This window comes from Rhizophagus irregularis, chromosome 23 (assembly GCF_026210795.1).
Source record: "Rhizophagus irregularis chromosome 23, complete sequence".
NCBI lineage: Eukaryota > Fungi > Glomeromycota > Glomeromycetes > Glomerales > Glomeraceae > Rhizophagus > Rhizophagus irregularis.
In genome coordinates, this window is record NC_089451.1 from 2,788,111 (window position 1) to 2,804,177 (window position 16,067).

The window sequence follows — 16,067 nt, forward strand, 5'->3', positions numbered from 1 at the left end:
TTAATAAATCTAATACTCCCTTAATCGTTACGTCATTGTATATTATTATTGCATCTTCAAATTTAAATAACGCGTCCCAAAATTTCTTGAATACTATTGGTTCATTTACTATTGGATAACATAATTCACAATTTAAACATTCATCCAATTCTTCCGTTCCTAATTCGTGTTCTTCTTTATGTGTTCTATATTCGCTTTCCCATTGATGGTACCATTCCATTATATGCTTTAGTTAAATTACTATGAATATCCATCCAGAATCTCAATCGGATTCCTCTCTCTATATATATATATTTCACTCTTATCATTTCTATTTTTGATCTTCTAAACATTCTTTCATCTTTAAATAGATTACTTCTTTCAATCTTAGATTCCATCTTTCGGTTCTATATATTTACTACGTCATATTTTACTATTAATTTTTTGCTGCGCCTCGAAATTTCAAAAATTTTTCTAAGTCCACGATCTCCTCAGGCTGCGGAGGTTTTTTACTGCGCCATAAAATTTATCTTTTATCACCGATTTCCCTAATTTCACATGTCACATTTTTTCGTCACCGTGATTCATAGTTTCACTTATCACCTCTTTTTGTCACATCTTTTTGTCACATCTTTTTGTCACCAAGATCCATAATTTCACATATCACAAACTTTACGAAAATTTTGGAGTTTTAAGGTTTGCGAATTTCCAATCTTTCTTATCGTCCACATAAATCCTTCTTACTATATATTCTATATTATATAAATTAATCTATAACACACAAAATGTCGTTCTTTTCAGATAAATGTCTTTCTTTTCAAATAAATGTTCTTTTTCAAATAAATATTCTTTTTCAAATAAATGTTCTTCTTTTAAATAAATGTCCTTCTTTTCGGATTTTACTCTATTATTAAATACTGCACGTAATGTTCATTATACGGCTCGTTAATGTGTAAATATCCTTCTATTTTTTCTTCTTTTAACGGAACATTGTAATGAAAGCGTGAACTAGGACACTACACCAGGAACCCTCATCTGAAATGTAGCCTAGGACCTGTAACAATACAACATATCAGTCTTTTCCTCCTTCGTTGGCCGACTCGTCTCTTAACGGGTGAATCTAATCTTCCGAAATCCAGTTTCAAAAGTCATCAGCTATCCATAAAACTCATCTAAACCAACTTTCTTAAATTGGTGGACCTATACTGAGCTTATCTCTATCTTTTACCCGCTGGAGATACCCCACATTGAAATAAAAGCACGACAGTTTTCAGGTTTGTCCCATTTTATCCATCCAATGTTTCTTGATAGTAGGTGTCTTTACAACTTTCATTCCCCGTCCCCAAAGCAATTCACATGTTATTGAGCTGGGTATCCAGATTTGACGTAACCCATACGTTATAATCTTTAATGTCGAAGAATAAAGATTTTCCAATCTCGAGCATTTATCCAAAATCCAAACTCAGAGGTAACCCATACCACACAGATGAACCCCGGATAATACATTGGTGTTCTCCCATTATTAATCTTTATTTCAAAATCCATCTTTCACTTCCACATCTCCTTATGAAATTTCTCAGGTACTTTATTCCCGAAAGAAATATTCTTGTGCTTTCTATCGATTAAATGATTACTTGCACAACTTCAAACTTCAATCTTTCACCTTTTCAAGTTTTTAACTCGATTAAATCCTTGTTGATTTATTGGTTCCTTTTGAACTCGTCAAAACCTGAAATCTAAAAAATAAATTCTAAAATAAAATATTGATTAATAATACCTATCAGTGACTTACTAACGAAATTAAATTTTCATATTCATTATAATAATAATAATCATGTGATGATGATCATTTCCTTTCTTGCGAGCATGCACCATATGAGATCCCCCAATTCCCCCTGTCATCAATTTACAAGGTTGCCACATCGAACGGGCATTCTCATGGTCGAACGAACGAATGAACGAACAAACAAACGAACGAACGAACAATTAAACGAACAAGCACGTGATCAAAACATAATTAACAAACAACAACATCAGCGAACAACGTACAACAACATTCTTGGTTCATAAAATAAATAGCGTTAGTAATACAAAACATTAAACGATATAAAATAAAATATACTTCTCTTTCCTCAAATTATATCCACTTTTACCTTTAATTTCAAACTTCGATAGCTCTCGCTACGAATTATCACTTTTCAAAACATATATTTAATTCTTCTTAAATTTTCATTAATTAAAATTAATTAATCAAACATTAATTAAAGTTTAGGGCGAACCTATTACCTTTAATTAATATTAAACTTCATTAATAATTAAAAAATAAAACTTATATTTTATTGAGTTCTGTGGATGCGAACTATGGAATTACTTTGAATTCCGTTCTCTATATATACAATTCTTATGCTATTTTCTATTCTATCTATATACTATTTTTTATGTTCTTTACATATTATCTTTGAACTATCTTTCTAATATACTATCTATATTTTAAATACGCTATCTTTTAATATGCTATCTTTTATATTATTTTATATGTTATCTTTTCTATTATTCAAATATTACATCGCAAAGAAATAATTTATAACCCATCTTTTATGGCTGTGCTACCTTTTCTTTAAATAATCTTTCAAATATTATGTCGTAAAGATATAATTCATCTTTTGTGGCTGTGTTATCTTTTATATATATTCTTTTTAATATGTTATCTTTTATATTCCATCTTTATGCCATCTTTTCATATTATCCTTTATATTATTTTGTGTTCTCCAATCTTTCCGACATTATTTTATATATTCTTTTAATCCACTTTATGTGTTTTGCTTATAATCTATCTTTTGTGGCTTATAATTATTCTTTCTTATCGTTCTCATTATTAAAGATCGCTAAGCCGCAAATGATCGACTCTATTTATCCTATTGGTTCTTTGTCAATCATTCAATAAATATTACATCATGCAGATCATTATTCTTCTTAAATGTTTATCCTTTTCGGCTAATTATTTATCCATCCACACCAATCCACGATTAATTTGTTCGTTCTTAATACTTGATAATTACATTTGGCGGTGGTGTTTTATCATCTTCTCATGCTTGATATTCGGCCGTTTACAACGCTAACGATTTTCTTATTAATTAATTGATTTGTCTTTTTTAATTATGATTTATAGTTGATTTTTCAATCGAGAAATCAACGCAGTAGAACGCTAACGATTTTCGTAATTTTAATTTATTTGTCTTTTTTAATTATGATTTATAGTTGATTTTCCTCGAGAAATCAACGCAGTAGAACGCTAACAATTTTCTTATTAATTAATTTATTTGTCTTTTTTAATTATGATTTATAGTTGATTTTTCAATCGAGAAATCAACGCAGTAGAACGCTAACGATTTTCGTAATTTTAATTTATTTGTCTTTTTTAATTATGATTTATAGTTGATTTGTCAACTGAGAAATCAACGCAGTAGAACGCTAACGATTTTCGTAATTTTAATTTATTTGTCTTTTTTAATTATGATTTATAGTTGATTTGTCAATTGAGAAATCAACGCAGTAGGACGCTAACGATTTTCTTAATTTTAATTAATTGATTTGTTTTTTTTAATTATGATTTATAGTTGATTTTCCAATCAAGAATTCAATGCAGTAGGACGCTAACGATTTTCTTAATTTTAATTAATTTATTTGTCTTTTTTAATTATGATTTATAATTGATTTTTCAATCGAGAAATCAACGCAGGACGCTAACGATTTTCTTATTAATTAATTGATGATTTTTAAATTTATAAATAGGACGATATGACGATATTGAACCCGCTTCGATTTTTTAAACGAATATTGAGTGAATATAAAATGTCAAATAATAGCAATAATAAAAAAAACAATAAAAAAAATAACAAACAAAAGCAACAGAGGTTTCAAGAAGAAACACCTGACGAAGGATCTAATCGTCAACGGGGAAGAACGGAAGAAGAAAGTAATCCGAATGAGACGAGTGACAAGACCAATAAGTTGACTAGCAAATCGTCACCCACCAAGTCAAACAAACAAAAGCAGCAAAGGTTTCAAGAAGAAACACCTGACGAAGGAGCTAATCGTCAACGGGGAAGAACGGAAGAAGAAAGTAATCCGAATGAGACGAGTGACAAGACCAATAAGTCGACTAGCAAATCGTCACCCACCAAGTCAAACAAACAAAAGCAGCAAAGGTTTCAAGAAGAAACACCGAGCGAAGGATCTAATCGTCAACGGGGAAGGGCGGAAGAAGAAAGTGATCCGAATGAGACGAGTGACAAAACCAATAAGTCGACTAGCAAATCGTCACTCACCAAGTCAAACAAACAAAAGCAGCAAAGGTTTCAAGAAGAAACACCTGACAAAGGATCTAATCGTCAACGGGGAAGAACAGAAGAAGAAAGTAATCTGAATGAGACGATTGACAAAACCAATAAGTCGACTAGCAAATCGTCACCCATCAAATCGATCCTCAAATCTGCAAAGTCGACTAAGCCGACTCAAGAAGAGTCTGACGATGAGGTTATAGAAATTGAACCGCCAAATATTCCTAAAGGTAATTGAATTTTGGAAAATTGCTGATTGACATGTACGATAATTAATAATTTTTATAGATCAACAAGAGATGTTATCGGAAATGAAAAAACGATATGGGAATATTCGAATTCCACAAAAATTCGTATTAGTGGTTAAAGACGATCAAGGTAATGAAAGGATGATCGATGACGACGATACTGATTTAGAAGCAGGTACGATTTTGACTTCATTCGTATAAATTCAGAATTATTCGTAAAAAAATATTACTATTAATAAAATTCTTTATTTAGAAAATCTAAAATTAAAGAAACAAATTGAAGAAGTACAAGTAGAGAATGCAAAGCTTCAACGCGAAAATAACCGATTATTCGACGAAAATCGTTTTTTGACTCGAATAAATGAGGCCTTTGCAGACGAGAATGACGATCTACACGAAAGCTTAAACAGGTATTCGAGAATCCGTCTGCCTAAAGCCATTCATAGGCAGACGGATCTCGAACAGCCGGCAAAACGTCAAAAAAGAATTAAGACAAAAAAGTCCGAGCGATACGAGGAAGAATCGGAGGAAGAACGGTCTGGTTCTAACAATAATGATGAGTACGACGAAAAAGAAGCTAGGGTATATTAATTTTATTTGTCTGATTCAGTTATTTAAAATTGCAGTATTGAGTAATTAAGTACCGGTTATCATTATTTGATTGTTATATTTAGGCTGAAATGAAGTCTATTTTGAAAACCATCGATGAAACTCGAGGACTAGATTACAATGAAACGTTCAATAGCGCGAAAAATCTCAAGATTCGTCGTAAGCTAGTCCCTGAATTGCGTTCAGCCCTTGCTCCGTGTTTTCCCGCTTCGAATAAGCAACTTACAAAATGGTTGGGTTGTCTCCACAAGTCTCATCGTTCTCATCAAAGATTAATGGATAGGGGAAAAGCTGATGAAAATAAACACCGGGTGCACTCAAACAATTGAGTACACGACGTTAGTAATGATTTATAATTATTATGCTGAATTTTATTCTGATTATGTATTGAATTTTATTCAAATTATAACGTATTTTAGAAGAAAATCCGCCGAATTAAGGCGGCAAAGAGATTATATAGTTTTGACGATGAACGGATAACAAAATATGATAAGCGTAGATTACTAAAGATGTTATCCAATCGCTTATTTCATTCTCCAGAAATAAGCGAGACAGACGAAGAAGACCTAACAAAGTCCATAATCGCTATTTACGACTATTCGTGGAGATCTGATGAGGTTAGAACTTCTGAATCTTGATTTTTCAGACGAATCGCTGGATTTAATTATTATATTTTATTGTTTCTTCAGCTTAAAAATTTGCTATGAAATGTACTCGATGTACACTCGTCAAATAAGTCGAAATTAATACGCGAACGTAGATACGACGACGAGGTACAAAAATACGACTGACCACATCCGTCGAATGCTCCCGAATGGTCTTATATCGTACAACAACAAGATTTAATATTCGATACTGATATCGATCAGGGTTTAATCACTGAATATGATGAAGAAGAAGAAGAAGTTAGTAGAGGGACAACACCAGCAACTGGCAACACCACCGAAAATGATGAAGACCATAACAAGGAAGGAGAAGAAAAACCATCAAAATCAACGGTCGGTGACAATCATAATAATTCAGATTTTGATTTACATATGGACGACGCGCAATGAACGAATCTGAATTAATTTGGTAGAAAACTTTCTTTTTTTCGTCAAAAATCTATATATATATGTAATTAATATTCCAAATTATTAGTATTAGAATTTTCCATAATTCAAAATAAATTTGTCTTAATTCAGAAAAAAATTAATTACAATTCGAAATAAATTTACTGCAAATTTACCGCAATTCAGAATAAAATTTACTGCAAATATACCATAATTCAGAATAAAATTTACTGCAATTCAGACGCAATTCAGAATAAAATTAACCGCAATTCATTAAATTTTTACCGCAATTCAGAATAAATTAACCGCAATTCATTAAATTTTTACCGCAATTCAGAATAAATTTACCGCAATTCAGAATAAAATTTACCGCAATTCAGAATAGAAAATTTACTGCAATTCAGATTAAAATTTACTGCAATTCAGAATAAAATTTACCGCAATTCAGAATAAAATTTACCGCAATTCAGAATAAAATTTACCGCAATTCAGAATAAATTTACCGCAATTCAGAATAGAAAATTTACCGCAATTCAGAATAAAATTTACCGCAATTCAGAATAAAATTTACTGCAATTCAGATTAAAATTTACTGCAATTCAGATTAAAATTTACTGCAATTCAGATTAAAATTTACTGCAATTCAGATTAAAATTTACTGCAATTCAGATTAAAATTTATCGCAATTTATCAAAATTTATCATAATTCAGAATAAATTCACTGCAATTCGGTAAATTTATGAATATATTTTTTTAAACAATTTGGATCAAAAATACTAAGCAATTCAGATACAATTTGGATATTCTGATCGGCATCGATCGGCCTGCCAATCGGAACTTTGCCTAAATTAATAAATCGGCCATCTTTATCACCAAATTCAGCCTAAAATCGGACATCCGATTTCTAGCCGATTTGGACTATTTCGACCAGTGGCGTCTTAGCGGAAATTTTAGATGTTTTACGTAAATTAATTTAGGATATACTAAATTTTTTTAGGTTTTAGAATAATTTTCTTTTTGTTTTATAGTGTGTTTTTTTTTTTTTAGAAAAATATTTTTGATCTAGTCACCAAAGGATGTACGAATACCGGTAGGGTGCTTATGCATGTGAAAGTATTTGGGCAGGCATGACGGTAGATAGTTCTTTTGAACATATATTCTTAAGTCACCATTTTTTTTATTAGTTTTTATTCGATCTTGTATTTAAACTAGATTAGTTCAATTTTGTATATTTTTCTTTTATAATAAATATTGTCCTTTGTTTAAAAAAAAAAAAAAAAAAAAATTTTTTTAAACAACTTCTGTTTGTTCAATTGAATTGAAATTGAAATTTATTATATTATATATTATTTATTAAAAAATGGCACTTGTTTGGCTAACATGTTGCTAAACAAATTAGGGCTCCTTTTTAAAATATAACGTAACAGTCGTAACATCAAAAAAAACTATGAAATTTAAGATCAGCTGATTTTGTATCACGTTCTGAATATATTGAAAAATACAAAAGAAAAACAGTATATATAATATATATATGTATATGCAGTATATAAAGTAAAATAAAATAAACTACAATTTAAAAAGGTAATTTCTCTAATTTTTTAATCTCAACTTTCATACAATTTTAAATTTCTCAATTTCTCTAATTTAAGTTGAAATTTTTTAACTTCAACTTCTAACGTATTTTTGACTTCATAAATTTCTTCGAATTCATCAATTGAACTTTTGCCTTCATTTCTTTTAATTAAATTTTCAATACTATCATTAAAGCCATTACTTACATTTTTAAAATCTTCTATAATTTTAGTATTTTTATTATTATTCCAATATTTCAGAATTGAAAATTTATCATAATCCATTTCCTTGTAAACACGTCTTTTAAATTTAGACATTCCTTCAAAACCCTTATAAATAGGATTCTTGTCATAATCTTTTCTTGTATTATACCATTCTCCAAAAATTTTGGCTTGACTAAAATAATGAATGTATTTTGGTTCAGGCTCAGGATTCCAAAAACGAATATGATATAATCCTTCAAAACAAACTATGCAACTTGCTCGATATCTTAATAATCTTTGTTTACCTTTAGCTCCTGCTGTTAAATATACACCACTAAATAAAGAAAAAAAAATAAATAAAAGAGAATATTGAAAGTTATATTACAAAATTTGCAAAAAATACTTACTTCATAAAAGCAATCAAGATATTTTGTAAGATAATTACGAGGAATATACTAGCAAACAAAGTTAATAAATCAACTGCCCAAAAATCAAATTTATCTTTTTGAACCCAATTGCCATTAATCCAAAAATATGCAGCTTCTACTGCCGTAATAAAAGACGAAAATGGATTATCACTAGATGCTGGATCAAAATCAGGCTTAAGTTTAATATTAAGTGTCTCATTCGTTGATGAATTAGTAACATTTCCACTATATGTAGAATCTTTAATTTTCATGTTTTTAGGATCTCTAAGTAGAATAAACCTATATATATTATAAAATTAAGAAAAATTAATTGTATTGAAATTTGAAAATGAAATCAATAACTTAGAAAATAAAAAAAAATTAATACATTGTGTGTGCAAATGCAATTATTACAGCTAACATAAACCAAAGGAATGGAATTATTGCTTCGAAAATAATTACTACATAATAAATATAAATTCCAATATCTGATGTATAATGGAAAAAAATATATTAATTAATAATAATGCGTTATAAAATAATAATATTTATTAAATAAAATGTATTTTTTACCTGATTTTAAACGAAGATATAAAATCTAAAATGATTAAAATTGTTAAATTAACTTATTAAAAAAAAAGAGGGAATAATCATTTATAAAAAGACTTACAAATTTAACCCAGATTAGAAAGACTGAGAATGATATCCCCACAACTAATCTAGAATCAGTTTCTTCAACATTTTCAAAACCGTTAGAAAGTTGAAAATTTTTAAGCATTATTGACATTACCGATACAGAAAGTATTATATAAATTATATCAAAAATGTTAAGTAAGTCGCCAAAAAATTTTTTAAATCCACGATAAAGACACCGTGATACTTCGGTACAAAGTTGATAAAATGCCAAATAATAGAATATAAAAATTAAAGTGAACGAAATATTTCCATTTATAATATTTCCATGTTTCAAATATGCCAAACTAATTAACATAAAACAAATGGCAAAAATAAGAAAACGAAGGCAGAATGAGTACATGACAATTTTCGTTTGTTGCCAACGAAAATTGATGACTGCTTCAATTGCTGGATTGTCATAAATATCATCATTATTCTCGTTCATTATCATTCTAGAAAAAGGGCTTAACTTATTACTTTCATCTCGATTGACTCGGTGCCATCGTGGTATAAATAAAAATAAAATAATATTTGAAATGAATTCAAAAAAGTTATACTCTCTTTTTTGCTTTTTAATGCTGTTTATAGTAAAGCCGGGAAATGGAACTACACGTAAAGCTAATGGTGACTTTTCGAAGCTTCCATAATTTTTAAATATTTTGGTTTTAAAAGATATCAATTTAGCACGAATCCAATCATTGTACCACTTATATTTATCACACTTATCAGACTTCAGAAGTTTAACCATAGTTCTGAATGCTCTAAATTTGTTATCACTATTGTGACTTTCTAGGTATTCTTTTGGAATAATTTCATCAGGATCTTGGCTTGAAAAGTCACACTGATCTGCAAAACATCTAACAAATAACTTTTTGGCAAAATCGTCTAATGTTTTATGAAAAAGCTAAGGTTAAATTCCATAAACTCATTTTGAATGAAAAATAAATTGAAATCAATAAAAAACGAACCATAATTATATTCAAATAATAAAGGAATTGCCTTAGAAACAGTACACATCCAATCCACACAATTTGTTGGATTTCTAGAATAATATTCCAAAAGATATGCAACAATAATTGCATCTTTAAGTTCACGGCCTATAAATTAAATAAAGTTAATTGATTGTGTAATAGTGGTGTGACATAAAGATAGGCTTACCTCTAAAATGATAAATTGCTAGTTCCATATTATTTTCTAGCTTGATTCTTTTATTTTCTTTTAGCCCATCTTTTCTTTTGTCGAAGTCAAGATCATCATCTTTTAAAAACACTTTTCCTGGCCATGATTTATTGCTTGGTACATGTCTATAATCAATTTTATTTTCGGCGGTTTCTTCATCTCCAAATAATATAAATTTTATTAAACGATCGCAGTCACAAAGTATTAATCTTTTCATAAGATTATATCGAACATCTAGTAATCTAAAATTTTCTGGTTCATATTTAGCAAATCTCCAAATTATATGTTCAATATAATTAACCATCTCCTCATACTGTTTAATCACGAAGTAGTATGTATTAGTAAGTATTAATTGTAAAAATAAACAAAATATAATTAAGCTCTTCTATATTAACTTACTATATAATTATCTGTAATATTTTTACTCTTATGTAGCTTTTTTAGATGTTCTAATGCTTTGCAAGCGTGTCTTACTGCATGAGATTTTTTAATAATATCTTTTCGTTGAATTACTTTTTCTCGTATTTTTACCTTTACACAATTCTTTACTATTATTTCTTGTCTTTTTCTCTCTTTCTCTTCTAGGTCATTATATTCATTAATCTGGTTTAATTTATTTTCTATAAAATTTATTTCATCGTCTTCTTCCTTTATTATTTCGTGCTCTGTCATTTTTGTATATTCTTCCGGTTTTGAACTATCATTTCTCTCAAACCAAAAAATCTTTAAACGAAAATTTAGTTCATCATGTGGTCCGTCATTCATTTCACATTTAAAATTTTCAATTCGTAGTTTTGTTCTTTCCCTTTCTTGGTTTACTGGAATACGATTTGACCATATATATTCAAGAAATGGTTCTCCATTGTTAGGAAGATCATCTTTGTTTTTACTATCATCTCTGATTTGATGCCAAATTTGAACAGTGTATCTACCAACAATAAGTCCTAAAATTTCTTCTTCAGTTCCATTTTTTTTATAGTATAGGCATTCATATTCATTTCCGCAACCACTAAACACACATGTTTCTCTATAAACCAAATTTGTAAATTCAAGTGTTTTGTTATTATCGTTATTCTTTTTATCTTCTTTATGCTTTATTTTATTTTCAACTTTATCTGTAGTACGAGTTGCCAATTTATCGATATTCTTTTTATCTTCTTTATCCTTTATTTTATTTTCAACTTTTTTAAGGACCGATGAAACTTTTCCTTTATCATCGACATATAAAATATTTCCCGAAGTTATGGCTAAATGAGTGTAAATATCATCTATATTAATTGAAAAATCGTCTAACTCCATTAACTCCATTAATTCATATTTGCCGGTATTATATAAATCCCAAATTATAACTTTAATCTTTTTTTTCGAATCTTCACCTATAATAAACAGTTTTTCATCACTATCAATAAATTCTAATAGATGTATTCTTTCTATTTCATTAAATTTTTTTGATGCGATTTGTAATCCATTTTCAATATAAAATAATCTAATAAATTAATCGAAATGTGACATTAAATTTACTGCGCTATTCAAATCATTCATAAATTACATGATAACGTTAACTTACTTGATAATATTAATTTGAGCAAAACAAAATTGTAACATACTAACCGAAAATATATAATTATTATATCGATCCACGGTATTTTCAATTAGTTTTGCATCAGTTACATGTTCCATTTTTTCCAGATTATAAACTGAAAAGAAATAGATGATATTACAAAATCAATAAATTATGATTTATATTTGAGATAAATAACAATTTTAAATTTCTTACCTTCAAGCGATTGCGCGCCATTTTTATATCGTGCAATCAAAAAATATTTATCGCAAATACACGAAAGAAATCTCCTCATGCAGTCATTATATCGCTTAAATGTATACCAATTATCTAATTCATGTCTAATATTTTGCGGATATTCAAATTTTTCATTCAAATTAAAAAAATCAAAATGATCGTTAAATTCAAAATTATATATCCCATGAAAATTCAATATCATAAATCTTTTTAGTTCAGAATCGTATAATTGTTGTTTTGAATTATCTTTATTCAAAACCTCCACAAAATTACATATTCCTGAAATGTTACTAGAATAATAACAAGTCACAGCACTAAGAATGTAATTTTCCTCCTCCACATTTCCATCCTCCTTTTTTAGTTCAATACGATAAATAGCGGTTCCTTTATTACTTTCATTGAGTGGTATGGCACTTATAGATCCTTGTGATATAATAATTGTTGTATTTTTACTTTGTAATATACGTTCGTCAATTGGTTTAAATTTTTTTTTACAAAGATATCCTCTTGTATAATCAGATTTTTTATCATCTTTTTCCTTCTTTGTCTCTTTCATATCCTCATCAACTTTTGTGTGAGATATGGCGACGAGAACAATGTACTTGTCATCATTCTTGTGCATATTCGATATATCAAAAGACCATCTAAATTGATCATCACCTTTTTTCTCGTTATTTGCTGTTGTTTCGTTACTGTCTGAAGAAGCTGCTTCTACTTTTTTATATAATTCAGATGCTTTTGTTTCATTTTTTTCAGTATGATCGTTATCTTTTGAGTCTGTTTTGTAAAACTTTTCAATAGTAAAATCATCTTTTATTTTGAAATGAGCGATTGTTTCAAATTCATTCTTATTGTTAGAATTAACCTTTTTCTTATTGAATTGAGATGGACGATAATCAGTGTTCTGCAATATTTTGATCCGAAGATTTGCTATTTATTATTATTATTTTTTTTTTTAGGAAAAGAAAAAAAAATTATTAATATGCATACGCATGTTCAAAAATACATAAATTATTTTTAATGACAAATTAATTTTTTACCCGTATCAAATGTAGCAGCAAATTTTCCATTTTGAGAAATTTCAATCTGATAGACTTCCTTCTTTTCAGTGATATCATTATTTGTATAATTTATGTTTTTATAGTCACCCATCTTTTTATTAAAAAAATCTTTTAATTAATATGTCTAAGAGAGTGTTATTTTTTGTTTTGAGTGAGTTATAAAAAGTATTTAGAACGAATTAGTTAGCAATTTATTTAAAAATAAAAATCTTAATCTTTATTATCCGCAGTAACACAAAAATCCGAATTCAGCAAAAATGATTACTCATATGACTCACTTAATGACCGGAAATTCGGAATGTCGATCATTTTGGCTAAAAATGATCATCATCAAAGTGAGCCATTTGAAATTCTAAATTAGTTTTGATTTTGAGAATTTGTTAATGAATTTAATGAATGGAATTTGGAATTTGTGATACTTGGTATAACTGTTACTGGGACTGAAATCATGAGTACGATTAAAATAAATTTGGTAATATTTCGTAATATTTAGACTATCCTGCGTATAATATGAGCTATATTATCGGAAGTGTTCCTATTTATTCTTTTTTTTTTTTCTTTCAACTTCTCGCTTCTCGGAGACCTCCACTATGTGCCAAAACTCTCCATTATGACAATGCAACTTATAAATTATACTGTTCACAATGACACATTTCATGTAAAAAAATAAATAAGTATATTAATGAATTTTTCAAATGTTTACAAACAATAATAAATTATTATTATTATTATTTACGTTCAAAATAAATACAATCAACGGACTACAAAAATATGTACGGTAGTTATTATTGGGTATGTATCAATTATGTATGGTATGGCTTTTATGCATGCACTGTATGGTTTGTAATCTTTGTATGATTTTACGCAGTATGATTTTGATCGCCAATGCATACATAATTGACTAAATTTAAAGAATTTGATTAATATAAATATTAGTATTGACTTTATTTACTTTATTTGAATTAGTAATCATATTAATTTATTAAATAACTGTATGTTGAAAGTTTTCAAATATTTTTCCGTAAGAAATAAACATTTAAAAACCTTGAATATTCCGAGAATATACAACACACACTATTAACCGTTATTTAATAGTTACTCGGCACTTCTTTTTTTTTTTTTTTTTTTTTAAATAGTAACGCGTTTATTAATTATTTGAATTTATACAATAAATTACATAATTAAAAGTAAACACCTAGAGCTTGAAAAATTCAAACCCTATAACTAAGTATTTATCGAACTATAACTAAATCACCTAAATCTATCGTAAAAATCGTAATAAAAATTTCACGCTATATCTAAATATCGCTAAACTAAATCTAAACTAGAGCGTTCGTTAATTTAATTGTTGAATTCCAAGATTTAGCTATATTAATACCTTCTGTGATTAATCCTTTCAATTTGTCTAACGTTACTAAGCTAATTTGTCTATTTATATTTGTATTTTTTTCTTTTTTAACTAAATTTTCTTTTGTTTTTTGTTTTTTCATTTTTCCTGGTAATATATCCTTGTCGATTTCATCTTCTACTATATCATCGTTTGCGGCTCTTCTCCTTCTAAGATCTATTTTTTTAATTTGTTCTCTTTCTTCTAATCTTTTAATTTCTTCGCATCGTGGTATCCATATTCGTTTCTTAATCTCGTCATACGTGAACATCCAAAGCTTTTTGATTAGATCTTTAACTTTTTTCTCTTTAGATAAATCATTGAATTTATTATTATAAATCCCTCTTAATAATTCCCATTTTCTGCTTTTCCCCAACAAAATATTTGAAGGACTTTCTATTATATTAATAAATTCACAATTGTAGTTTCTTAAGATATCTAGTTCTTCGGTTTGGTTAGAGTTATCCAAAACTTTTTCGAAATTATATGGTGATTCTCGTATGATTTCATCAATTGATATATCGTTATCTTCACATATCCATATGTGTTCCCAATCTTCCGTGAAGATTTTCCCACATCTTATACATTTATCTGTATCAATTTTGTTCGTGTTTCTTTTAAATAAAGTGTTATATGTGGGCAATTCTTTAAGTAAATTTTTGATTCTGTATGAGCGTTCAATTGTGTCTCTATCACCACATTGTCTTTGCGAAAATTTAACTCTATTACTAATAAATTCAAGACTTGCGATTGTTACTCGGCACTTCGTGCCGAGTAACTGTTGTATTTGCAATAAGCAATATAATTGGTGGGATTTACTGAGCGCAGCTCAGTAAATTTTACTGATCATATTCTTATTGCAAATACATGTAAGGCACGACAGTGCCGCAGTTATGAAGCGTAGCGAAGGACTTTCTATCATAGAGCACTTGTTAACCTATGAAATTTTCCTTCCTTCCATCCGCTGGCGTAATTACTACTGCGGTCCTTCCTTTCCTTTTTTGATTATGCATCACTTTTCTGTAACACCGATAATCAGTATCACTATTATTGCCAGTAATTTTCCGCGGCACTTTCTCTTTAAGGAACGGAAATCGCAAGTGAGATTTAATTATTTTCTCATTTTTTTTTTATTTGAGGTTACTAACGCTCACTTTTTTTAGGACTTCACTATGGACTTTGAAATTGCAAGTAAGAAGGTGAGTTGCCCAGTTTTCTTGATTATTTTCGCGTCTTCTTTTTGTCTTAAAATGTTGCTAACGTTTTTTATCTTTCTTTTTTTTCTAGGAACACTCTGGACTTTAGTATAGACTTTGAAATCACAAGTAGAAAGGTGATTTCAGTTTTTTATTATTTTGGCGTCTTTATTTTTTGTCTTAAATTATTATTAACGTTCTTTTTTTTTTCTTTCTTGTGAAATATCTGTTATGAATCATTGAAACACCGTAAGGTCAAGTATCTTACATTTTAATTATTCTGTTTTTGTTTTAAAAAATTTTTTTTTTTTTGATGAGAAGAAAAAATCGCAAAACTTACATTATCATTGTTACAAATAAC

General features: G+C 28.4%; 3 protein-coding genes across 3 annotated transcripts; 1 reads left to right on the forward strand and 2 right to left on the reverse strand.

The window, feature by feature from the left end:
* Nucleotides 1-3,831: 3,831 nt before the first annotated feature.
* OCT59_015562 (uncharacterized protein) lies at nucleotides 3,832-6,231 on the forward strand (the record flags this gene model as incomplete). Its single annotated transcript, XM_066140099.1, has 6 exons — nucleotides 3,832-4,549; nucleotides 4,608-4,742; nucleotides 4,821-5,149; nucleotides 5,242-5,487; nucleotides 5,596-5,793; nucleotides 6,046-6,231. 6 exons carry the CDS (start codon nucleotides 3,832-3,834, stop codon nucleotides 6,229-6,231), a joined length of 1,812 nt encoding a protein of 603 aa, XP_066002914.1.
* A 1,601-nt stretch (nucleotides 6,232-7,832) lies between these two features.
* OCT59_015563 (uncharacterized protein) lies at nucleotides 7,833-13,214 on the reverse strand (the record flags this gene model as incomplete). The annotated part of the gene is made up of 11 exons (XM_066140100.1): nucleotides 7,833-8,337; nucleotides 8,411-8,710; nucleotides 8,799-8,898; nucleotides 8,984-9,008; nucleotides 9,081-9,970; nucleotides 10,054-10,182; nucleotides 10,244-10,577; nucleotides 10,664-11,750; nucleotides 11,832-11,961; nucleotides 12,042-12,992; nucleotides 13,103-13,214. 11 exons carry the CDS (start codon nucleotides 13,212-13,214, stop codon nucleotides 7,833-7,835), a joined length of 4,563 nt encoding a protein of 1,520 aa, XP_066002915.1.
* A 1,228-nt stretch (nucleotides 13,215-14,442) lies between these two features.
* Nucleotides 14,443-15,523, reverse strand: OCT59_015564 (uncharacterized protein; the record flags this gene model as incomplete). Its single annotated transcript, XM_066140101.1, has 2 exons — nucleotides 14,443-15,288; nucleotides 15,488-15,523. 2 exons carry the CDS (start codon nucleotides 15,521-15,523, stop codon nucleotides 14,443-14,445), a joined length of 882 nt encoding a protein of 293 aa, XP_066002916.1.
* Nucleotides 15,524-16,067: the final 544 nt, after the last annotated feature.